Source organism: Camarhynchus parvulus, chromosome 5, assembly GCF_901933205.1.
Source record: "Camarhynchus parvulus chromosome 5, STF_HiC, whole genome shotgun sequence".
Taxonomy (NCBI): Eukaryota; Metazoa; Chordata; class Aves; order Passeriformes; family Thraupidae; genus Camarhynchus; species Camarhynchus parvulus.
This window is the reverse complement of record NC_044575.1, coordinates 11,597,615-11,623,079: the sequence shown is the minus strand read 5'-3', so window position 1 is coordinate 11,623,079 and position 25,465 is coordinate 11,597,615. Positions and strand designations below refer to the sequence as shown.

General features: G+C 36.8%; 1 protein-coding gene across 4 annotated transcripts in view; it reads right to left on the bottom strand.

Moving 5' to 3' along the window:
• PDE3B (phosphodiesterase 3B) overlaps positions 1 to 25,465 on the bottom strand; it is an 81,190-nt gene that overhangs the window by 15,977 nt on the left and 39,748 nt on the right. For 2 of the 4 annotated variants that reach the window (XM_030948923.1, XM_030948926.1), the window contains exons 2-3: positions 1,384 to 1,434; positions 482 to 745 (exon numbers count right to left, since the gene is read on the bottom strand). In XM_030948923.1, the coding sequence (XP_030804783.1) occupies positions 482 to 745; positions 1,384 to 1,434 (315 nt within the window). The remainder of the gene's footprint in view (positions 1 to 481; positions 746 to 1,383; positions 1,435 to 25,465) is intronic. The other 2 variants (XM_030948924.1, XM_030948927.1) reach the window with 1 other exon arrangement.

Genomic DNA, 25,465 nt, shown 5'->3' with positions numbered 1-25,465 from the left:
TTGCTGAAGAAAAAGAAGGGATACTTTTTCCTCTTACATAGCTGACTTGCTTCTGTGTGATGGCTGGTTTGCTGCCCACAAGAGTAAATTTCCTGGGGGAAAAAGGTCAATGAAAAAACCACACTGACATTAATGGTTAGATAAAGAATGTAGAAGAATCAAGAACAAGCCTGTTTGTCCCATATCATGAGACTATAACACCTTCAGTTTATATTTGCTGTTGTTTTGAGGAATGTCGTGATCAGGGTGCAGACCAGTGCTTGTACTGTCTACCCATCAACCACCTGAATTTGCATTTTAGTACTTATCTCCATTTCATTCAATGTGTTTTCACAGCCGCTCCCTTTTGACATTAAACATTGTCCACAGGTACTCACTAGAGAACCTGCTACGCATAGCATTCTTTCTAGATTAATTTCCCTTTTTCTATTTTTTTTTTTAATTACAACACACACGTGAATGCAAATAAAAGATGTTAGACCTTGAGCAGCTTCCGGTCTTTTTCAGCAGGATCCTCTATTTCAGGACAGGGGAAGAAGCCAGGAAAGGGAGTGAATGGGCTGGCCTTTGGCCTGCATGCTCCTGAGAAAGCACCAATGAGGCTGTTAATGCTTCGAAGGGAGGAGATCACGTGTGGGGGGAGGCATGGGTCACTCAGGAGCTCCGCGAGCATGTTCCGAGCCTCGTTCAGCACTGAGAGATCGACTCCACTCCCACTGCCAGCACTCTGCAAGAGATGGAAATGCTGCAAACCGTTAACATGCCAAAACACTTCATGCTATTCTTTGTTTCAAGTATCTTGTGCATTGCAAATTTAGCAAAAATAAATTTTAAAAAAATCAATGCAACCTAATTTCTTTTAAAGAAAATATATATATAGACATTCAGACAGCACTGTCTGCAGGTTTTTGTCACATATTAAAAAGTAATTCACAATTCAACATTAGCTTTCATCTTCCTTTTCTCTATTTGAAATCTGTTGGCAATTTTTAAATCTCTACTTTCATTACTTTGTCTCAGCATTAAACTCACTCTTCCTTCTCTTCCAACAATATCAACAAATTTTGGCAGTCAAACTTCTAGAGCTCCTTACAGAGGTACAATTTCCACAACCTCATAATTTTTATTAACCCTGATTCTACTGAAAGAAGTTATAAAAAATTTATCCAAACAAAAGTGATTCGTTTTAATTTTGCATAATGCTCTGAACAGGAACAACAAGAGTCTACTACAATATAAGAGACAGAGAGAAAAAATAGGCAAATACAGCATCAACAGAAGAACTGAAATTTGACATTTTGAACAGTTTTGAAATCTGTACTCAATCAGATTTCACAAAAAAAAAAAAAAAAAAAAAGACAATTAAAATCATAATATACTGACCTGGTAGTAGGGCTTGTACCATTGCTTCAAATCCCAATCCCAAAGTATCATCTGTAAAGATAAAAAAAAGGAGAAAAGAAAAAATTAATAAAAAGGTAATGTGTTAATGGTAATTAATGGTTAAAGGTAATTAATAAATGGTGATGTGTTAATGTTGAAAAACAGCAGTGGCATAAATTTTGATTATGTGATGCAAAGGGGAATGTTTCTCCTTTTGTTTTTCATATGTAATTTGGGCCATATTCTCAGTTAAGGCTACCCAGCAGGAGCCCTAAAGAAGAGTTTAAAGAAATTGCATGTAACAGAGATATCGTGATGACAGAATAATATGGTCTTATTTCAATATTTTTGGATTGCTCATAAATCATTCAACATACACATTAAATCTGATGGTGATGCTGCTTTCCTGCTCCTGTTCACTTCAACATAGAAAAGCAAATCTAGCCTAAAACCTCCAAAATATTTTTTCTTTCAGAATCATTCAAACAGAAGCAATTTTTGTAAATACAGTGAAGAAAGCATTAAATCATGTACTTTTAAAAGGGGCAAAAATCTCTCCAAAGAGAGGTTAAAAATTGGTATCTTTAAAAAGATTTTCTTGCAGGAGGTTTTGTTAGGCTTTGCTTGAACATGGCTACAAAGCCCCATGTTCCGAATAACCTCACTAAACCCACCAAACCCACAAAAGAACGTCAGCAACACAATCTGAAGATGCTATCAGCTTCAAGTACGTCAACAGCACTCACTTAATTTGTCTTTTATACTGACAAAAAATGAAAACAACATACAAGAAATGAAATTCAGATGTCTGTTCTGTTTCAAAAGCTTTCAGTCTTCATGACTTCTCGACAGATTCTAATTATTCTTTGATAAATTAATCCGTCTGCAAAATGTGTATTCATAAATTAAACATAGCTTTTCACTTTTTTACATTGCTACAGAGCACAAATAACATGCCAATACCCCACTTGGTAATTAATATTTTGCAATCCTGGAAGCTCTTCTGCTTATTTTTACAGGTGAGAACTAGGTATGTTTTTGTTCCTCTGGCACTAACAGCACTTCCAGGGAGAAAGCACAATGTTCCAGTCTGGTGCTTGTCCAGAGGAAGGTGCAGAAAGTGTCAAAAAAGAAACACAGGTGGGGACATGTCAACAGTGCCCAGGCAAGGGAGGCACTTAAAGGCTCTTTTTCTCCTCAGCTGTCTTCACAGAGATGCCACTAAACTGTGTTTAAAGTTAATAGTTATGACATCTACTTGCTAGAAAAACTGAAGAGATCTACCATGAAACATGTGCTTGAACTGGGAGTAAGTTGTGCTCTATCAGAAAATCATACTGGGTAAGGCAAGCAGATCAAAATCAAGAATTAAGAATTTAGGTATTTGAGAGTTTTGGGGGATTTTTTATGTGAGTAATCTAGCTACCATGTCTTTTTCTCTTTTTTTTTTTTTAAACTGTTTGTCACCGACAAACAGTAAGATAATGACCAACATTCTGTGGCCATACCCATTTTGCCATGATGCATTTGGTTTTAGCAACATCTTGCCAGACTGGGTTGTTTCTTTTCATTTGTTTGTTTGTTTGAGTGGTTTTATTAAATTTTCTTCGTTGTGAAGCGTCTCTTTCTAGATTGACGTTTCCTTACTGTATTGAACATCAGTAAATCTTTTGGTTTCATTCTGTCCCCGCACATAGAGACTGCATTAATCTGCTTCATTAACTTTTGCCTCAATCAGCAGCAGAGATCAGCTGTCCACATGGGTTTTGTTAGTTGTATTAGTAACCTTTGATACTAATGGGCCACAGAGTTGCGTCAGCTCCCTCGTAATCATGCAGCCTCCATTAGGGGACACAAAAGAGGTTTTCCTCTCAGAGTGTTTTATTTTTCTTTTGAATATGTGGTATGTTAGCTGATTTTATTTGTTTGCTACAAATGAGCTCACAATAACAATAAAAAAACCCTTAACTAACAAACAAAATACCAAACCAATAAACGTCTTGCTTACTCCAGAATATTTCTGAACCAAATCATTTACTGCAACTCCTTAATTCATCCTTTAAACAACATGTACTCATACACACGTTCACATCAGCTATAATTTTGGGGGTTAATCTTTGTGACCAAAAAGGTTCAAAACCTTCCTTTTGGTTTAAGCCTTGCTATGGTAAATAAACAGGTTCTAATGACCCACGCTTACCCAGTAAACACAAGGCAGACAAATCTTCCAATCTACTTTCAATGCAAATAATTGTTTGATATTTTAAATGATGGGGCATAACTTTATGTAGTTTTATTCAAATGAAAAATTTTACAGCTTGGATTCATCACTGAAAATTTTCTGTTGTCATTTAAACCAGAAGATTTAAGCTTCTTCACTTATACCAATTTTACAGCAAATAAAATAAAACAGTTTTGAAATTAATACAACTTCACTTTACATGTACTTTTCTATCAGATTTCTCTTTAATTCATTATATATCACCATTAACTAGAAGCCATATCTCCTGAGAGAAGACAAGGCAGTATATTAACACAGCCAGCAGGCTACCACAGCCTGCCATATTTTCAGGAGTCATTCCACATTCTACACATCAAAGTAATTAAAATGAACTGATGAGAAGTTGAGGTACAAAGTAGCAATCTCAGCTGCTAAACACGACTGGAAAAACATGCAGATCTCCATAAGCAATGAATATATTTCCAATAAATGGGACTGGGTACATCTCTGCACTAAGCACATCCTCGCAGGTTAGAAGTAGCGAAAGGGGGGTTACCTTTCCCTAGGTGCTCAGAACGCACCACAAGATGGCACTCAAAATCCAGAAAGCCTCCCCCACAAAAACAATTTCTGGAGAAAGTAGCAGAAAGCAGCAGGATATTCCTTAACACACCTTCTGCAGAATTGCCAGGATTTGAAAAACAAGGAGGGTGACGATTTTAAAGGTTAACAGCTGATAAATTCTATTTCCCCATTTAAAGAAGAATTTTCTCCTTTGCACTAAGAACATTTTATTCTTTCTCTCACTATCTACCAGACTTAGTTCAAGCAGCCTAACTCCTTGCATTGCAAGTTAAATCTGGAATACTAAACAAGCAGTATTTCTGGCATTACTTTTTTCTTGAGAGCTTAGCAGTCTAAGTTTTGTTTCATGACTGTGCATCAAGAAAAGTTACAAAGTATTCCCAGAGTCACACTAATCTTACAACAGGAGTGAAAAGACACCCTTTATTTTGACCTACTGTGAACAGACCAAGAGACCTTAAAATAGGTCTTAGGCAGAGCCTCAGCAATTTCTGATTTTGCAACCATGAGACTTGTTGCAGAAAGATCTGTACTCTGTAATACTAAGATTTTGTAATCCATTGCACATAACGTTCTTCCCTCACCTCCTCCATCAAGAAACACCTTATCTAGGATGGACTTGAGTCATAAAAGTTCCAAGCTGCAACTTAGACCTCTGCTTAGTAACTCACACACTTCAGCTTTGAGCGTCCATGGTCAGGGGCAACATCACAGCAATCGCACGCATTGGAGCCCCTCTGAAAATCCAGCTTCAGTGGGCTCTGATACTGCAGATGAACTTCTGAAAGGTGGCAAATACAGCCATTCCCACCAGAAATGTGCATAGGACATTACCAGTCAGATTGGAAGAGAAGTTCTCATTCCAAGCCCAGAGTCTTCCCAGTTCATCCAGAGAGCCGTGAACACTCTTTTCTGATTTTGTATAATTGCCTGACAAGCTGCTCAGGGGCTTGAAGGACAGCTTCAATAGAAAATAGCTTCAAATAGAAAAAAAAAAACTAACCAAAACAAAAACCCACACATACACCACACCTTGTTCTGTAACAGTCAGGGTCTGTATTACTTTCAAATATAATAATTGAATCTATTTAGTCTCAGAAATAAATTTCAATGTGGCTAAAAGAAGACAAGCCAGCTTAGAGAACCCCTTTAAGTACAAGTGACTTTTCCCTATTTGGCCATCATCAGCCAGCATAGGTCAAACTGAAACTTGTCACTCAAAACAGCCTAAGAGCCTCAAGAGAATGAATTTGCATCTCTGAAAATAAGTTTTTAAAGGCTAAAAAAGTTGTTAAAGTTGCTGTTCTGAACAATGAACACTGTATTCAGTACTATGGGTGTTCAGTCAGATCTTGGGAGATTTTAAATACCTATCACTTAGTGGATATATGCAGTAAAAAAAAAGGACAGTAGGCATCAGGCCTATGTTTTCTCAAACAATAAAAACAATATTTCCATGTACTTCAGAAGAGATCCCATGCTAGTTGAACACAAGGATATCAACCTAACCATCACCAAAGCTTAAGGACAGCACTTTGGCAAAGCACACATCATTAGCAACATCAGAAGCATGTTAAAAAAAATAACAAGGTAATGGTAACAGGGGCCTTCCCTAAACCAGCTTCGAGCTCCAGCAGCAGCAGCAAGGCAACTCTGTTTTTCACAAAATAAAAGGCAGTAAATGCTCCTCTGAGAAGTTTATAGTCTAAGCAAACTAAAAACAGATGAGAAATGGGAGAAGACAATCAAGGCAAACCAGCAGGGCTTCAGGGGGTTTGTTTGGTTTTTAATTCCTGTTCCATAGGAAAGGTTATCTTTCCTGTGGCAGTGCACCCAGTGGTTCCAGGGCCAGAAATAGATGTGTCTTTCAGAAGAGCTGATGCCATGGAGGGTGGAGGCTTTTTAGACCTTCTTTATACAAATACCACAATTCCATTTATCCAAAAATCTGTTTGAGGAGCATTTTCAACTTCCAAAGGCTTAACCATGGTAAAACAGTATGGATTTTACTTTTGTCAAGCTATAGATGACTGAAATTACTATAAAAGTACACTAAGCATTTTTAAACCTTTTTAAAAAAATTTAATCTTAAATATATATTTGACTAGACAACTTTGCAATGATGTTTTCTTAATAATTTAACTCATAAAATACAAAACCATATCAGCTTAGTTACCCTAGAATTACTTGTGACAAGTTATAGTAAGAACAATGTTAATGCTTATGCAGAGATTTAAAATACACAGCTAAAAAAAAATAAAATTTTGGAGCTTTAGAAATGTAAAAATAATTTTTAAAAGCTGAATAAAACCAACAATATTCTCCTTTTTCCAAGCTGAAACGTGCACACTAAGGCCACACACAATATTAAAATTTGTATCATTGCTATACAATTCCCTGAACCTAAAATAGGATTTCATTTCACTGATGATACTTTTTAAGAGACTCAATGTATGCTTTAATGCTTATAACAAAAATAAAACTTGTCCTATTTGGGAACATCCGTTCCATTCCATGCTCCAAAATTATAACGGAGAAAAACGAGCACAAAATTGAGTTTCTACTTCTGACTGAGTCTTTCATTGATCAAATATAAAAGATTCCTAGTTGCCAGTAGCATCTGTTTGACACCATTAGGCATTAGCTCCGTAAATAAGTATTTCCATAGCAACCAAGCATAGAATTAACTAAACAATGAAACCAACACCACAGCAACTTGATTCAGAAATCAACTCTGTGAAAAATCACCTCATTCAAAAGCCAAATTCTACAACTAGATAAGAAATAAATTTATTGTAAAATATGAAAAAGGTTGTGTTACATACCCATTTCTTTTCATGACTGCCTTTCAAACAAGATTGATCCATTGCTTTTATTTCCAGATTAGTCTTTTGTAGCAGCTTACAATCAATAACTGTTTTTTATCCATATAATTTAATAATGGAAAAAAAACCCCAGAGCATTTTACAATCTTGAAGCCTTAGGGGTCTTATTTATTATTAGAGGTCTTTTCCCTCTCTGTAGAAAAGGTAGATGTTGAAAAAAAGTATGTTAATAAGTAGTTAAATTTTATACAGTACGAACTAAAGGTGATGCAACCAAAGAATGAGTCTCAAAGTAGAGGCAGCATTATTTAGATAACAAAGACAACGTTCTGTTGTGAAATCCTGCAGGCCAAAACAGCAGCCACTTGTGTAGACTGCTGTGATCAAGACAAAATGCAGCCCTCAGTACCATACCCTGGGCATTTAGAATCATCATAGTATTTCTCCACTCCCTAAACCTTCCCATGAAAATAAACGGAAGAGGGGAAAAAAACTACGGTATTTTTGGAACCCTAATACTTATCACTTCCTGACTCTATACACAATTTATTTATCCAAGGGTGTAAAATGGCCAATGGGTTGTGAAGTCTGCAGATAGCCACAATCTTTGAACAGAAGCTGTGTGTGCTTTCATGGTTCTGAGGTTTGGACACATATCCTGACGGAAACAGTCACATCCCCTGTCCAACGACTCAGTTGTTGACTCTGCTGCACTCTTTTATGAAAGACATTACTTTTGCTTTTTTAAGAGCCCTAAAATCTTCCTTCAGTGAAAAGAGATTCACTTCTTAATTGCTTTAATTAACACTCTTCTGTACACTAAGTAGTCCCTGCAATATATTTGGCTGGACACATAAGAACAACACTGGATCATGCAGGTGTCTCGCCACCACAATGTTTCCAGCAGACTCCAAGTATCCTGATCTCCCCTGCAAATACAAATCTTTGACAAGAGCTGCACCTAAGTAAGCTTTAATAAGTCACTTTGGAGTTTTCACAAGCTTAGTTACTATTTTCAGTAACTTTGCCCTCAGCACAGACACAAAAAACAGAGCAAAAATGATCCAGTGTATGCTAAAGCTTCAAAGAAGCCTTCAGCAAGCTCATTCTTACAGCTAATACTACTCCCTGCAAGCAGATTTTTTTTTTTTTGTTTGTTTGGCTGGGGTTTTGTTTCTTTTTTTGCACGTTTGTTTCATTTGGTTGTTTTTAAAAAGACATGCTACTTCTGCTTTTGTACCCAGGAGTATCACAGCAGGACAGCATCTACTTTGTCTGCTGTAGAAAGTTCTCAGTTCTTATTGCCTGTTTTATTTGATCTGATCATCTTTTTTAGATATATTTTTTAGGATCTTTAAATGTTTCAAAAAGGTTCTAAAAGGTAGAAAGTTGAGGGGTTTTTTTCTTATTATGTAGGTAATGAAAAAAAAAAACTGTCTAAAACCACACTTAGATCATTTCCTGTTCCTTCTAGGTTTTGTCAGACTTGCACGTCAGAGTAAAGGCCAACCAGTAATTTATGACAACTGGGGGAGGGAGGGCAGAGGGGGGGAAAAAAGCCTGCTATGTGCAGATCCTTTAATTGCCCATTATAAGCATTTTCCTTTGGAGCATGTGGTTCTAATCACCATCAAAGGAAAGCAATAGTGCTAGGTGGATTACTGCTCTGCTCCGGTGCAGTTGCTTTGGTGTTCTGGCATTCTGCACCACTTTTACTGTCATCCAAAACCCAAACCCCTTTTTTTTTTTTAAAGTGGTGTTTATTTTGCAGAAAGCAAGATCTAGAAATTGCTCCCCAAACATCCTTTTCCCATTTACCTATTGGCATTATTTTACAATTACACACAGTAAAAGCCTTTACTGCTGTGTTGACACACTGTTAATGCATCATGTTGGAACAGACAGAGGGAACAACCTCACATTTTATCTTCCTTCAATAGAAGGATGTGCAAAAATCTTATGCTGAAATATTTCATTGCATGCTGATGTATTCTTAATACAGTAACTAGAAACACTAAGAAAGGAACCAATTTCTCCATCTTAGAACTTATATTTTTCAATCAATTGGTGGTTTTCCATCTATTATCCTGAAATACATCTTGGATTTTTTTTCTTATCAGCAAAGAGAAACAATTCAATATGAACACAAGTGGGTTTTTCAGAATCGAGCTGAAAAGGGGAGATACTGAATTTTTCACCCAGAGTTTTCTCACAAATTTTCTCTTTAAAATCTCACACATATGTATAAAACTACTTATATTTTCCTCTCTCCCCACTCCCTCTCTAAAACAAGAAGCATAAAATTAAAGTGTATAACTGATTTAGTGAAAAATTATCACAAATCTGAGAATGGTTAGCATCAAATGAATTAGACCAAATGATCATCTAGTTCAGTATCTTGTTATCAGCAATGGTAGCCACCTCAAGATAAGGCTATTCTTAAGTAAAGAGCAGCACAGCCATATGTTACAACATATATTTCATGAATATTACAGAAGTCAGTGGATTTTTCACCTTTGTCGTTCTCAGACTAACATAATGTTCCAACATCACACACAAAGGCATTTCAGAAGTTAAATGCAGATTTTGCAAAGTTCCCTTTCATTGTGGATCCGTTGCACAGTGAGGAAGCAAACAACCAGCAGCACTTTCATGCAGTTCACCCACTGAACAATTTGTTTTTGCAAAAGCTCCAAGTTGTTCTCCAGCTGACTTCAGGCACAAGACAATTTTTTTCAGACTATGAGGCTGCATTTTCATATCCTTCAGGCTACTTCACAGACACAACACCTTCAGCAGAACAAACCTCTAAATCACTGAACACCAACACTTTTCACTCGATTGTGTTAATTGCCATCTTAGGGGGTTTTTTTGGCAAAATTGCCACAGGGTACAGGCTTTACACAAATGAGTGTTGTTTTCTTTCAATGACTTGAGGATGACCCAAACAGAAATATTACAGGGACTGGAGTTAGAGAAGTAAGCTGAAAGAAGCTGGTCAAGACGCCAAAGAAGATATTATGTCATAAAGGAAAGCAAATATTGCTGCAGTGCTTTGGTTGGAAGTTATACACTGGGGCTGAACTGACTGCACCCTCAGTTGCTGAAGCTAAAGACTTAAAAGTAATAATTTAAAGCCAGATGAGAATATAATTATGAGACTGATTACAAGAGCAAATATGTTAGTGAAAGTTAAATCAGTATTAAGAAAATTTATCTTAATGGACAAGTTTCTGGTTGAAGTGCCAGGAAATACAAGATGATACCTCTTAGGGGGAGAAAAATATTGAAACTCTGAAGAATGTAATACAGATTGCTCTCAGTAAGAGAGGGGAATGCAAATTGCTGCATTCTACAGAAAGTGCCAATTTACTTTTCTCTAATGTATTCATGGTAAGTAGTACTTTAGTTGGCAGCTTCGTAAGCAGCTGAGAAAAGAATCAAATGACAGCAGATTTGAAAGAAAGCAGATTCCTTTTCCCCACATAGTAACACTGTGATGCTGTTCTAAACGAAAAAAAAAAAACCAACAGTGATGCCTTCCCACTTGCTGTAGCATTAAGTGATGACTAACTTAAACAAAATGACTTGGGAAGATCCACTTTGTGCCCAAAAAGCAAATCTTGCGTAAATATTTGTTTATCTCGCATGTGCAAAGTGAACAAAGGAATTACCACCACCAGTATGGGAGAGTCACAAACATCATTGCACCTTGCCTCATCATCAATTTATCAAAGAAAATATGCAGTCAGACTGCTCTGGTAGTGGCTACCATTTACTAATATAGTGAATGAGTTCTCTGTGAAAATACTGAAGGCTCAGATTTCAGCTAAAAGAGGGAAAAAGATTCCCAACCAGTCTCAAACTCCTGAAGTCATGGTGAAATACTGTGGGTTTAATAAGGTTTAGTAGCACATCCTTCTTAACGTGTGTAAACTGAATTTCACATTCAGGTGTAAACTGAAATTCAGGTGTAAACTGAATTTCACATTCTGCTAATGTGGTAACTAAAGGTGCCTGCCACAATCATCATTTCCTAAATCAGATGTTCTTTTTTTCACTGGCTTTTCACATATGATGTTCCATTCTGCTGTTTCAATTATCACAGGATTCTCACACACTTAAAGACACAGCTGTGCAACCTACTAAACACAAAGGTAGTGGAAAATTGTATCCAAAAGCCTATTTCCATTCCATTGTTTTGATTTACTCTCTAAGCTATTTTGCTACCCTATCTGTAGAGCACAAGTTACAGTTACCTACAATATTATTATTGCAAAAGTTTCTAAGTACCATCAAGTCAAAGCCTAGCACAAAAAAAAAAAACAGGAGAAAAAATATTATGCTGACTTGTTCCCTAGTTTTGTTTTTATGTTTTCCCACAATTTTGATGAGTGAAATCCTAATCCAATCTCCCCTGAACTAAAAGAAAATATATTTTTTTTTAAAAATCAAACTTTTGTTTCTATAACCTATCTTACTTAGGATTTTGATGAGTAAAATCATTACCCAAACCTCCCACTCCCCTCCAAAAGAATAAACCTCTTATAAATGCCCAGACTCAACAAAATCTTTTTTTTTTCCCCTTTCATTTTGGTAGCAAGACTCAGATGGAGAAACTAATATGAAAGAAAGAGGTCAAGATGGGTCAAGTGTCTTCCAGTGACTGTAAGATAATAAGGACAGCTTGCCAGTTTTTCCTATACAAGCAGAAAAGCATTGGAATCTTCTTTTAAACTGCAAGACAATTTTAGCAAAATCATCACAATAGTGAAAGTTACATAAACATCTACAGAGAACAACATTGGCAGTGAGAATATAATTTGCCATTTGGGACAAGTATTACTTACAATAAAGTTGCAGTGTAGCATGCCCAATAAATCCATCAAATTTTATAAATGCATGCAAAGGAACTTTTCCTTGGGGAACAACACTAATTTTTTAGTTTCTCAGCCTTTTTTTAACAGTGTTTAACGTGCTTGCTACGAAATCTCTTTCAGACCATGTTTTCAAAATACTTACTAATAAGATGAACCTAAAAGAAAGAAGCTTACACTCATCTGTGACTAATTCCATGTTCTTATCAACAAATTCATCTCTCAACCAGCATCTCATAGAACTTGCATATGTTTTGATTTATTTTCTGTAAAGCAGAAAAGGGGAAAATACCAAGAATTTTAACCATAGAAAAACAATGGGATGCCAAGACTCCCAGCAATATCTGACTAGAAAAATACTGTCCCAGTGAGAAAAGCAGGAAAGCTTTGACAAAACTCATCAGACCATTTTAATTTGCCGTTCCATTAAAAAAAGGGTCCCCAAAACCTCATAATCTTTATTTAAAAGGCAAACATTTATATAGCTTGGGGGTTTTTAACTGAAAGCTATGCACCTCATGATTTATAAACAAATGTTTTTTCCAATTCAGGAATTATAATTTTACTCTCAAATTAATACATATAAGAAATATCATCTACAGCATTTCATTTACTACATTTAAACTGATATGAAGCAATTAGAATTTTTTCTCTATTTGAGTGTTTTTAACATGAGTTAACTTATGATGTCCAAAATACACATATTAATCAAATACTCTTGCAAAGCATATACAAATTAAAGTAGGAGAATGTCTGGACAAAACAAATATTCAGGTATTTAGTCATTCATGTAAAATAAGATTTTATTGTAGGGACCTTCAAAGGAATAAAATCTGTACATTGTGTTAAAATCAATCACAAACTATGTCTTGTACCATAGGACCAGCAAATGACAGCTACACCATCAGCTTTTAAAAGGATGCATAAAATGTAAGGAAAATGTCAGAAAAATTGGATAGAAATTGGGGGGTGAGATAGGGACAGAACCCTACAAAATTAATTTATAGCTACAAAGTATAAATGTAATATTGTCAAAAATCAGTAGGATTTTCTTCACTAATACTTTGCCAAACAAATCTACTGGACTTTTTGAAACAGACTGCACACACCAATAAAAGTGGACCAGCCAGTCAGTGTGCTTTGATTTAAAAGCCAAACACAAGGCAAAACACAATGAACAATTTTGATATGGTCTGCCTTTAATGATCCTGAAGAAATTACATTTACATGGGAAGAAAGGAATGGCTCTCCTCAGGATGAGTGATTTGTTAACACATAATAAATCAAGAATGAGAGTAGAATGTTCACCAAAAAAAAAACCAATAGGTACTTCCTCAGAGTCAAGCTGAGATCTATCCTAATCAGCCCACTCAAAATGAATTTAAAGAGCAATAGATGTCTAAAGTGTCAACATCCATTGACAACACAAAATTCCTGAGGATATTCAGAAACAGTTGATTGTGAAAAAACAGCAACAGGCCTTAATATAGTGATTAAATAGGAATAAAGCATTGCTGAAATTCTGCACTAATGAGTAAATGCTGAGAAAAAAATTTATTTAAAAATATTTATATAGAAAGCTGGGCTTGTATTAACAGCAATAACAACCAGAAAAGACATCTTGGAGTCAATTGCTTCAGCCCAATTCTCAAAGACTCTAAATGAAATATTTAAAAAAGAACATCAAACATTACAGACAAAACAACATCACTGCATAGATCTGAGCAACACCCACAGCCCAAACTGCAGAGAGACACAAGTATTGAAGAAATAAAAAAGGGTAGGCTAATGAGAGAAATCAAAGGGATGGAGCAGTTTCTACTGTGAGGATCTGCACAGGCTGTGAGACTGGGATCCCTCAAGCGTGAGGAAAACAGGGATTATTACAACGCTCTGTAGTTACCAGTGGCATGGAATGGTTGGTCTGTGCTGTTCACAGGCACTAGAATGGGGGCCATGTAATTAGACCATCTGGCAGCAGGCTTAAAACAACCCTAAGGAGGTATTTCTCACACACTACATAAATAAATTATTGCAGTAATTGCTGCTGTTTTTTACAGGAAAAAAATGTAACCGAAGATGTTAAAAAAACTTCACACAGACTCATCAATCTATGGCTACTCACCACAGCCCAGATGTATCCTCTAGCTAAGGATGACAAAACATAGCAGAGAACCCCAGAAGCGAAAGAGTCTTCTGGGCTTCTGAAAGAAATGCCACTACTGACTATTGCTAAAGATAAAAACCCTGAGCTGAGTTCTGATATTATCTCCAATTAATGTAAAGAACTTAATTATAAAAATGGGCCCATCTTAGAAATCTTCCTAGTTGCATGAAACTGTACTGTTCTTTATATGCTTGGGAAGTTTCCTAATGAGGCTTATAGAATTGCTCCTCTCATCCATTTCTGTCTGAAATAGAGGTCTCCAGCCTTTTTCTGCAAATCTCACAGAATCACAGAATAGTTTGGGTCGGAAGGGACCTCTGGAGATGGTCCAGTCCAACCCCCCTACCAAGGCAGGGTCACAGGAGCAGTGATACAGGAACACATTCAGGTGGGTTTGAATGTCTCCAGAGAGGGAGACTCCATGGCCTCCCTGGAACAGCTGTCAGGTGCCCTGACACCCTTACTGTAAATAAAAGTTCTTCATTTTGAGATGCAATTTCTTGTGCTTCAGTTTATGGCCATTGCTCCTTGTTCTGCCCCTGGGCACCACTAAAAGAGTCTGGCACCATCCTCTGAACATCCACCTCAGAGATATCTGCATACATTGATGAGATCCCCTCTCAGTATTCTCTTCTCTTGACTAAACAGGCACAGCATTCTTCCTCCACACTGGTAGTTTGGAATATTCTTCCCTTCTGCCCACTCAATATGCTGTCAAGGGCAGCAGCAATCTCCTACTCCACCCAGAGAGTTCCACATGACCCAGTCATTCAGTTTAAAAAAAATATACTTTTATAAAATATATATTGTCCACTTGATTTGTTTATATTATGGCTTAGATATTACGTAATCAATTTGCTCCTTTTGCAGAGTAAGTGACATTAATGATCTAGCCCTCCTCCAGCAATAAGTAAGTTTGTGGCTTCTTCAAAACTTAAATACAAAACAGATCAAACAGCTTGGGAAAGCCTAATTTCCTTCCATTTCAGGCTGTCTATATTTTTATATACACATATGCATATACATCTGTATATGTATGCATGTATATATACACAAACTCTACAGAAAAGGCTATACAAAGTATCTAATCACATTATTAAAGCTCTTTAAAACATATCATTGCATCATTATCACATCTGTCATGCTAGAGCATCAGCAAACTAAGTAACACAAGTGAAGAAACATTAAAACATCACCTTGCATAATAGTCAGAAAATGCATGGAAAAAGTAAGCTACAGAACTTTTGCTTTTCCATGCAATGCATCTCTTATTTTTCATTACACTTTCAAAATGTGAATATCTGGCAGGCAACTAAAAATAATCAGGAAGGTTCAATAGAGACAAATAGGGGGAAGAACAGCACTTGCAGCAGCAGAGATCACAAGTAACAAAATGCAGCACCAAATATTAACCACAAAACTGAACCAAGTGCAGACAGCAAGGGAATAGAGCTGAGAAGTTGCTGACAATGGTACTGAACTAACCAAACACATTGATCAATCTGTTATCACACATCCAATTAGAATCTAATTTTGGAGATCATAGGAAATTGCAAGTCTAATCCAAAGATGACAGGCTCTGTCATAACTGTAACGATAACTGCTGTAAAAGGCACAGGGTGCACATCTCTGAACATCATCACTGAACAGCTTAAAAGGGCCTAAATTCAGAAAAGATATGTAAGAATTCTTGAGGAGATTAGCATTTCCTTAAAACTAGCTAGACACCTTCAGAGGCTGCATTTGAAGTTTGAATGTGTTCATTATAATTACATTTCTAAATGTGAACAAGTTTAGTTCTTTCCCCATTCTTCATCCTCTAATAATTTTACTATTACTGATTGGAAATAAATTAGATGAGCAGCAGCAAAAGGAGAAAAGGACGGCAAAAGAGAAATAAGGAAAATATTATTGTGAGATCCTAAATTACTGTTCCTTAACTCACTATTTTCTTTCAGAAGGATGATTTAATATTTTTAAAATATTTTACAGATTTCTCAGATTGTCATACAAAGATCTGTTCTATCTAGACAAATGTATATTTTTTAATTTGATGGGAGTGGCTGATGATCACGTGATCCATAAGAAAGAAGAGAAACATAAACAAACTGTATATATAGAAAAAGTTCTATTTATGCCAATGAAATGGGAAAGAAAAATCCCCAAAAGCACTGGTATATAATTTTATACACCTTAGACACGATTAAGTAAAGATATTTTGCAGACAAAAGGTTAAAATTAGGCAGCCTTAAACTCAGAAAAGTAAAAACAGATGGACAAAACCTTCTCTGAACTATATGGAAACACAGAATTATTTATTCTATGGTACCTTTTTTCCTTTTTTTTTTTTATCCTTTCTGTTCAATCTGCCTTTTTGTGCTGCCTAACTTTTTGTATTTGTTTCTGCCAAGGACAGTCAGCTGGCCAATAAGGGCAATTAGATCAGCAAGACATCACATAATTGCCATGGATTTTGACCCAAATATCATTCAGGAGGAAGTTGACGGGAAAAACAAAACAAAACAAACAACCAAAAAAACTCTCAAATTTTGAGGAAGACAGACTTCATAAAAAAGAAACAAAAAATAAACAAACAAAAAACCCCAAACCCAATTCGCCTGAAAATTACCCACTGCATTTGCTGCTTCTTTTTTTGTTCCTGTTTTCATAGTTTTACAATAAAACCCCATTAGAATTTGCCTTTATTTCAAACCCCTTCTTCTCCATAAGGCCATTAGGATTTCAATCTTTCCAGGCCCACATAGGCAGTGGTTCTTTCTTGGTCAGAGAACACAGTTACCATGGAATCACAGAACACCCTAAATTGGAAGGGACCCACAAGGATCAAAGTCCAGCTCCTGGCCCTGCACAGGACATCCCAGGAGTCCCACCCTGTGCCTGAGAGCATTGTCCAAAAGCTTCTTGAGCTCTGTCAGGCTGGCGCTGTGACCACTGCCCTGGGGAGCTCTTCCAGTGCCCAAACACGCTCTGGGTGAAATCCAAACCTTTTCCAGATATCCAGCCTAAATGTCCCCTGGCAGAGTTTCAGGCCATTCCCTCGGGTCCTGTCACTGGTCACCCCAGAGGAGAGATCAGTGCTTGCTCCTGTGCTTGGCCTCGTGAGGAAGCTGCAGATTTCAACAAGGTCTGCCCTGTCTCCTCTTCTCTGTTACACAGTTATCAGTCAGAAATGCTCATTAAAGACCCATTACCAATTCCAGGTTAAATTGGACAGGGAGGACACCCTTCTTCCTTCCGAGCTCTGTGCTGGCAGTTGCCTCTGCTCCCTTGTGCTTCAATTATGCCACTGATTGCTGAAAGTATCTTTTAACACTGAGGAAAAGCAGCCAGAGCAGCTTTAACAGCAGATGACAAAGCAGGATACACAAACAGTTATGAAATATTAAGCCCAGAGGGACTCATTTTATTCTTTAATTACATAAAACAGAGCAGAACGTAGTAATTTCTGCACCCATCCCATAACTACCAACTGGTTTGCTCTAGAACCTATTTTTAATGGTAATGGCTGGGTCTTATGACAGAAGTTAATTTCAGTTGAAAGAGAGAATGTGTGAATGAATGCTTTAAATATTTACTCTAGATTATGTCATATGCAGCATTATTGCACCAAATCACCTCACCTCTCCAAATTACATGGGAGCACAGAAAATTCATCCTCCAAAAATTACTGTGATTTTAAAAACTAATTCTGTGTTGAACAATTACAGCAAGAGAGAGTTTATATCTCTCTTCAGATTCCAACCTCCTACAGCATCTTTTGCATGTCCAAGGAGGAGTCCTATGTCAAGTTCAGCAGAGCAGGAAGATCACTGTTACACTTCAGCTTTTCCTCTCGGGAGTAAAATAAACAAATCTTGCATTTCAAGACCATTGCAAGTACTGGGGGGCTGAGAGATCAACATCCACCATAACCACAAAAACTAAACTATTTAAATGCTTTAACAACTAAAAAGCAATTTATAAAAAACATCATGAAAAAGACAGACAGACTTTGGTTCTGTGGGCAGTTTGTAATCAGAACTGCTCCCAAGTGCTTCACAGTCAGGCAGGAAAGCACAGATTTAACAGCAGTCCATGTACAAAGGCAGACTGGACCAATATTACAGATCAAAAGCTCTGACACAGCTCAACTTAAGAGAATTGCTTCCTCAAGAAAGAAGCAAGCACTGTTTTCTCCAAGATAAATTTGGTTAGAGACCAATTCTTTCTCAGAAAGTATTTCCCTCTCATTTATAGCAGGTCCTAACTTAGCCTGAAGTAGGTTTAGAAACCTTCCAAACCTTCTGCCAGAGCATCAAAGTTTAGGACTTCACTGGAGGAAATTATTGGTGTTTCCCAAAAAAATCCTTTCATTCCTGGGGATGAGTCCAGATCAAATATCACATTTCTCAAACACAAGTCTAACTGCAAAGGTGTTCAGAGACATCCAACCCTGAAGCAGCCTCCATAATAAATGCTGTTCTAAGGCATGGTTAAGTGTAAATGAGAATCTTTAAGGCACAAACTAGAAAAGACCAGAAGCAATTTGTTAAACAGATGTTACAGTATGGGAACAGAAGACTAATCAGACAGCAAAAGTAGTAAGTTGCTAAGGCTTAAAATTGGTGTGTAGTTTTAAGAAACAGTGATTCTAGGATTAAATTTTTAGGATTAGCATGGTTTATGGCAGTGAGAAGACACTTAGAAAGGTAAGGTTTGTGTGACTGCCCATGGGTCCTGATAGGGGAAGAGTTTTTCCAGTCTCCAAAGCAGTAGCATGTGTACACCTATGGAATTTAACTATGGATGCAGAAGCACAATAACAGAATTCTTAATTAGAAGGAAGATGCACAAGTCTCATACTATTCTTTAGAAGGAGTTTTCTCGGATTCTGGCTATAAAAATTCTTCCTGTGAGCATGAACTCCAGGAGAAAAATGTTACAAAAACTTGAGTAGACCATTGAAGTTTTCCTATTGTATGCTATTCCATTTCTTTTCTTGCTACAGCCCTTACTGCGTGCTCTTACTCTCATTATATAAAGGCTATCTCCTCTTTCTGATATAACTTTTTTTTTCCACCACCTTCTTTCACATAGACAGCATCACCAATGGTCTTTTAATATAATTTAACATTTTCATGCTGCTTATATTGTAGTGGCTGCATTGTCCTACAATTCTTTCTAAAAAATAGAGATGACTGTAAAACGTGCTATTTAGACACTTCCAAAGAAATTTAGCAAGGTGTACAAAACCCACTTTGAAACATCATCTCATCAGGTTTGCTCTCACAGAATAGTTTGAAAAAAGTAGCAATGGCCTAATTTATGGGTGCTTCTCTCACAAGCCATCTGCCTCAAGCAAAACAGCTGCCAGTGATGCAAGCTGGGAAAGTGGCCAACCTGGCTCACGTGCAACTATATACCCAATAGAGCAATTAATAAGTCACGAAACAGTGCCCAATTATGCAAGAACTTCTGAATCTTGGGGCTCAGAACAGGGTTGAGAGAGCATGAGACAGCCTGAAGGAACTCTCAACATTCAACTCCACTGGATAGATGCTCCAGCACCACCTGATCTTTCCCTCCGAGTAGGTTTTTCCAAAAAAAATGAACCCAGATGCCAATATTTAAATTGCAGGAAATATCTTAAATAATTGCTTAAGCCCCAAGACTCGCATAATGCTACTTTTCATTCAAAAAGCACAGGGTACTTATTCATGAAAAATGAGTCAATAATGATTTACACAAGTGACATTATTTTACCCTACTTATGCAAGCAAATTAGAACGTTATTTCTATTGTCTTCTTCCAAATAGCACCATCTGAGTTTTGTATATTTTGTTTTTAAAAAGAATTAATAATTTAAAATTTAATAAAGAAATCCTCTCCAGACACAAACTGAAATGCAGCCAGGGTTATTTTTTGGCAGGTAGAAAGCAAGACTCAAGCTGAGCACATCTGAGTAAGTTTTGACAGTTGCGTCATTTCAAATTAATTTTTCAATGCTCTTTTGTTCACAGCAAGTTTCACTAATTGCAAAAATATAGGAAAATTAAGGTCTACACATGTTTCAGTCTCTGGGGCCTTCATCAGGAAGAAGTCAGGTTATGTTAGAGCTAAAAAGATTAGTCTACACTTTGTGTTTTGTCAGATTAACTGGAGGAGCTGTGTATTATGAGACTGTCTCCAGGTTTATTAAAAAGAACACAGGCTCATCCATAATATAAAAATCAAACCAGAAATGTGATTAAACATGTAAATATGCCTTGTTTGATAGCAGTTCCTGTTTTGTTTCCTGACATATGAGGGATACTTGTTTGTCAAAATATTGTTACAGTACCACTGCTTGGCCACCATCACTACAAAAGGAGATAGTGTAAAATGAAGAATACAACTATACCTCTGTTACAAGTCCTATCCCAACATTACTTCCCCAAATAACAATATAAATTATATTAGTTTCAAATGTAGACAAACTGAGAAGAGGCCTAAATCTCTCTTACTTTCTCTCTCTTCCCTGCAAAACAAATTAAATTATTTGTAAAACATAGCAACTTGTTCACACTTGCGCAAAAATTAAAAATTATCCATCACATTCAATTAAATAGAACATTAGAAAGTCATAAGATCAAAATCAATGTGGCAAAATTTAATTTCAAAATTGTAAACATCTTCTAAGAGGTACATAACAGTCACATGTTTACTCAACCAAGCTACTTGATTCAACAAGACACTTTTAGAGTAGACAGGGAGCAGCTGGAGGAAGACAGAACCATAAAGAACTTCACCTCTTTAGAAACCCCAGGATAACAATGCAACAGGGAAACACCTGCTTGATTAACTGACACCTGCAATGAAGTTAAAGATTTACTGAAAGGAACTCTGTTCCTTGTAGTTTTAGCAAATCTCTTGGAAAGGTTTCACTTCAAGGGAGAAAATCAAGAATCAAAAATTCAAGACTGATGTCTCAAAATTCATGTGATTAAATATTGCATGGAAAAAGAGCAAAAGGGGACAGTCAAAAACAATACACCAAAATATTGAAATGAAATTAAGATTGCCATGCATTCACAATGTTTGTGAGGTCTTTCTCCCACAGTAATCTCTTATCTGGTAGAGCACAGACAAGAGCTTGCCCTGAAATCATTGATACCTGCAATCCCAAAACTTAAAGGAACTGGATTATCAGTCAAATGTCTACCCCTTCATCAATTTTTTTAATGATGCAACATATTCAAAAGCTAGCAAGCAAGAGGGGACAGGTGTACAGCTAAATACAGACAGCACAGACACTGTCCTGCACCCTTCTGCCTACAAGGCAGAATCACATGAGCTTCACTTCCTTTGGAAACTGAGCTAAAATACATATTATACCCCCAATATTATTTACTGAATAAACATACCTCTTCCTCCAAAGGAATTGTTCTTTCTGCTCCACTAACTTCTAAAAAAGGAAATATAATAGTTCGAATCTATCAGTTGCATGAATCTAGAATGACAAAATTGTGAAAGGCATGAAAAAATGCAAGGCAGCTTCCCCAGGACACTGAAGGGATGCAAAGGAGCTGTGCTTCTCCTGCCACTGCACAATCTCTCCATTCCCACATCACACAGAAATGCTGAGGCCATGGGGTTGCCCCTCAGACTCAGATAAGGTCAATATTTATCTCTGACCTCAGCCCTGGCACAGTTTTGCTACTTGCACCACCCTAAATTTAGCTTCGTAAGCCTCAACACAAAGTGCACTGTCAATACTCACAAATGCCTTTGTCACCTTTAAGGAGTGAAACAAAAACAATCAAAACCTTTACAAAAATATTTAGATAGATAATAACTCCACAAACTTTTATGACACCGCATTTACCCAACTAATAACTGGCTTTAGAAAAGAAGGCTTCCTATTACCTCACTATTTATACGCAAAGGATAAAGCTGACAGGACAGAAATGCCTACTTGGGGCCTGCCATTTACTTAATAAAGTCATGGCATGAGGTACAAGCCAAGGATTGACCACTTCTAAAAACCAGGAGCCATCTGTCACACACCAACATCCTGCAAGTGCTCCAAGGGCTTTATGAGCATCTCTAGTCAGCCACACCAGGGCACCGTTGTGAAATTTTCCATTCCACTTCACAATACTCCTGATTTTATGGGAAGTTTAAACCCATAAATAATCATTTTACAGAATAAGGAAAGAAAAGAAAATGCATCTTTATGTAATATAAATGTGGTTTGTGTAATCTGTTAAAAGAGTAAGATTTCAGTTTTTGTAATGCAGTCCTTTTGAGCAAGGATCAAGTTTAACTTGAAAAGTGAAACAAAAGTTACATAATCCCCACATAACAAGACTAAAATGTATAAAATGGCTAAAGAATTGTTTCCTTAATTTTTTTTATCCATAATAATACCAAATTATTTTTTTTTCTCTTTACTCCCCCTCTGCCATAAGCTTTTGTGTGTTTAAAGTTAAAACAATGACAAAGACATTTGCAGGAAAATCAAAGTGCCACAAAGCAAGGAAGGTCAAAAGTGTGACATCAGAACTGAACTTTACTCTACAATGACACCTTTTACACCTCACTATCACATTTCAACACACAGGTGGAATATATTTTACCAGTTCGTTTTTCAGTGTAATGCCTGATAGTTTTTAAAAATCTACAGATCTCCAAGGTCCTTTTCAACCTCAACCACTGTGATGGGCACACAGCAAGTCTAGAGTCCCAAATGAGATCAATTAGATTTCTAACATTTCAATAAAATTCTAATATTTTTCCCATCATCATATCACTTTGTGAAAAAAACCATAAAAATTTGCTTGTATGCCTATATCTAGACACGCTAAATAACTTTAGAATTGGGATAGAAGTTGATTTCTTAATTAGGCTTAAATTGGAGCTTTTTGCCTTCTTTGCTTTTCTATACTAGTTATTACATTTTGAAACAAAAATGAGAGTATATAAATACCCAGTATCAAAACACAAACCAAATACAATCACTAAATATTAACAGTAGTATGAAAGTAAACAGAAAAATCCTACAGGTTGATTTCTGCATCATCAATTTCCTAATTTTAGTTAAAAATTCCAGTACTTCCTGCCACCATCCCTCTTCCTTTGTGGCACTGATCTAAAATAGGAGGGATTTTAAAAACTTCTTGATGGCTTATAGTTATTAGATCTACATGGTTCACACTATGGTTTTCTCATCCTTGAGTGAACCTTTCTGGAAGGAGGCTAATAAATGTCTTTATTAAAAAAGCTCCTGAAAAACTTTCTTATTTCAAAACAGCCAGAGCTTCTGATAATACCACAGATAACACCATGCTGGTCATAATTTTATACACAACTACTGAGAATTCAAACGGTGTCATTTAAAACTTTGAAAGGTCTAAGGATGCAGCCTATTTTCAAGTTACCACACTGAAAAACTACATCAGACACCATAAATAAAATAATTCAAGAGGCTTAATGGTCTCTCTGGGCTCCCCAGCAGGGTGCTGAGGCACTGGGCAGAAGATGCTAAAGCAGCTCCTGCCTTCAGTCAGCTCAGGTAACAGCCCTGCTGCAGCAGAGAGAACTAAACTCATTTAAAACCTTTTACCACTGCTCTGTCATTCCAGACACACGTCATCATGGCCATTAGGGAATTTCAGAGAGCTCCAAGTTGCCCAAATCTGCACGGTGCCATGGTTTTGTGCTGAGCTGTGGCGTAAAAGGCCCTGGATTTGCAAAGCAGTAAGCCCCAGACCCACACAGCCTGTGCAAATGTTTCATGGGGTATGACAACATGAGGACAACGTGCTTGGATTATTAAGCACCTGATAAATAAGGGCTGATGATCTTACACCTCAGGCATGTGTTCAGTGATTCCTCTTTATGGCATCACTCCAGGCTGATTATGTACAATGACTGTCAAACACAAAATATGTGCCCAGTGAAACTACAGGATTGGTCAGTAATTACAGAAAAAGTTTATGCACTCCATCAGTCTGGCACATAGCATATGGAAGATAAAATTTTTAAAAGGAGACTATTTTGTCTGGAAGATACTTTCTACAAAGTGCCACTCACTATGTCCCTTGACTGTGGTGGTTTTTGTGGCAATAATATAAACTTATGGTCATCTTGATTTGATTTTATTTTTTTTAAGACAACCTATGCCTTCTTCCCCTGAAGAGCTTAAATTCCCAAAACAACCTCCTTAAAATCTGGGATTAAACTGAGAAAGTGCACAAAGAATCACATAAGCACCAACCTTTTTGGATGTTTCAGACAGGCATTTTTTTTCTCAGAGACAACTTGTGAGTTGCATTTTATAATATTATGATAGCAAAGGCTACTTAAGTGGACAGATTGACAGATAAGAGAAAACAAAAATATTTTTCCTTTGAGAAGACACCAGTCTGCACTTGGACAATAGCAAAGTCTCTGCCAAGCAGAAACAAGTTTAGAGGTCAAAACCTAGCGCCAGTATTACTGTCTTGAACAAGAATCACTGTATCCAAAGAACGCCTTTGCTGCTGCATTAATATTTCTTCTGTGAAGAAGGAAAAATGCAGACTGAACCTCATAGGATTGCCAGATGTCCTGTATAATTAAGAAGTTGTGTTCTAGTGGCCAAATCTATAGCCTCATGAAAAGCCTTAATGGTATGGCTTTTCCTTCATTTCTGAAGTAACTGTTGTTTTTCCAAACACACAAGAGTCAAGGCATCCAGAAGAAGTGGTTATTATGCAGATAAATTGTACTTTCCATGCACAGTTAATCTACATATGCACACTTCAGTTCTCTGACATCATCCAAGATTTTAGCATCTAAACTCTGGCAGCCCTAAGACACTGCCAAATTTCTACAGACAAAGAAAGAGTCTGTTTCAGCTCCAGATGTGATTGTGACTAAGGAGCTACTTCTGACCCCCCTCCTCTCTCTCACTGACCTTGGCAAAATACTTGTAAAATGGGACTATTTATATTCATGAGCTGCCCTCTCAGAACTGGTTCATCACTGCATCCTCAGTCTGTACACAAAACAATTACTGGGGGCAAAAGATGCAAATTTGACTTTTCTGATATTATTAACACACAAATGTTGAACCAAATTGCTACAGGCTGGTAGGAAAGAAAAGAAGTCAAACTGCTGAGAAATCAGCATCTTACATAGTGAGCAGACACAAGCTGTCATTCTGAAAAACAGCATAGAAACTGTTAACTCAACCTTTAATCAAAACAAACAGAAATGCTGACATTCCTCACATTAATGTTGTAATAAATTCAGTCAACCCACTTAACTTTCTTATATATGCTGTGCAAGCAGTAGTCCAAATTTTTTTGGAGTATTGTAAAGAAAGTGCAAAGTATACACTTAGAAGTCATGACTAAAGTAATGAAAGCTCTAAAATTAAAAT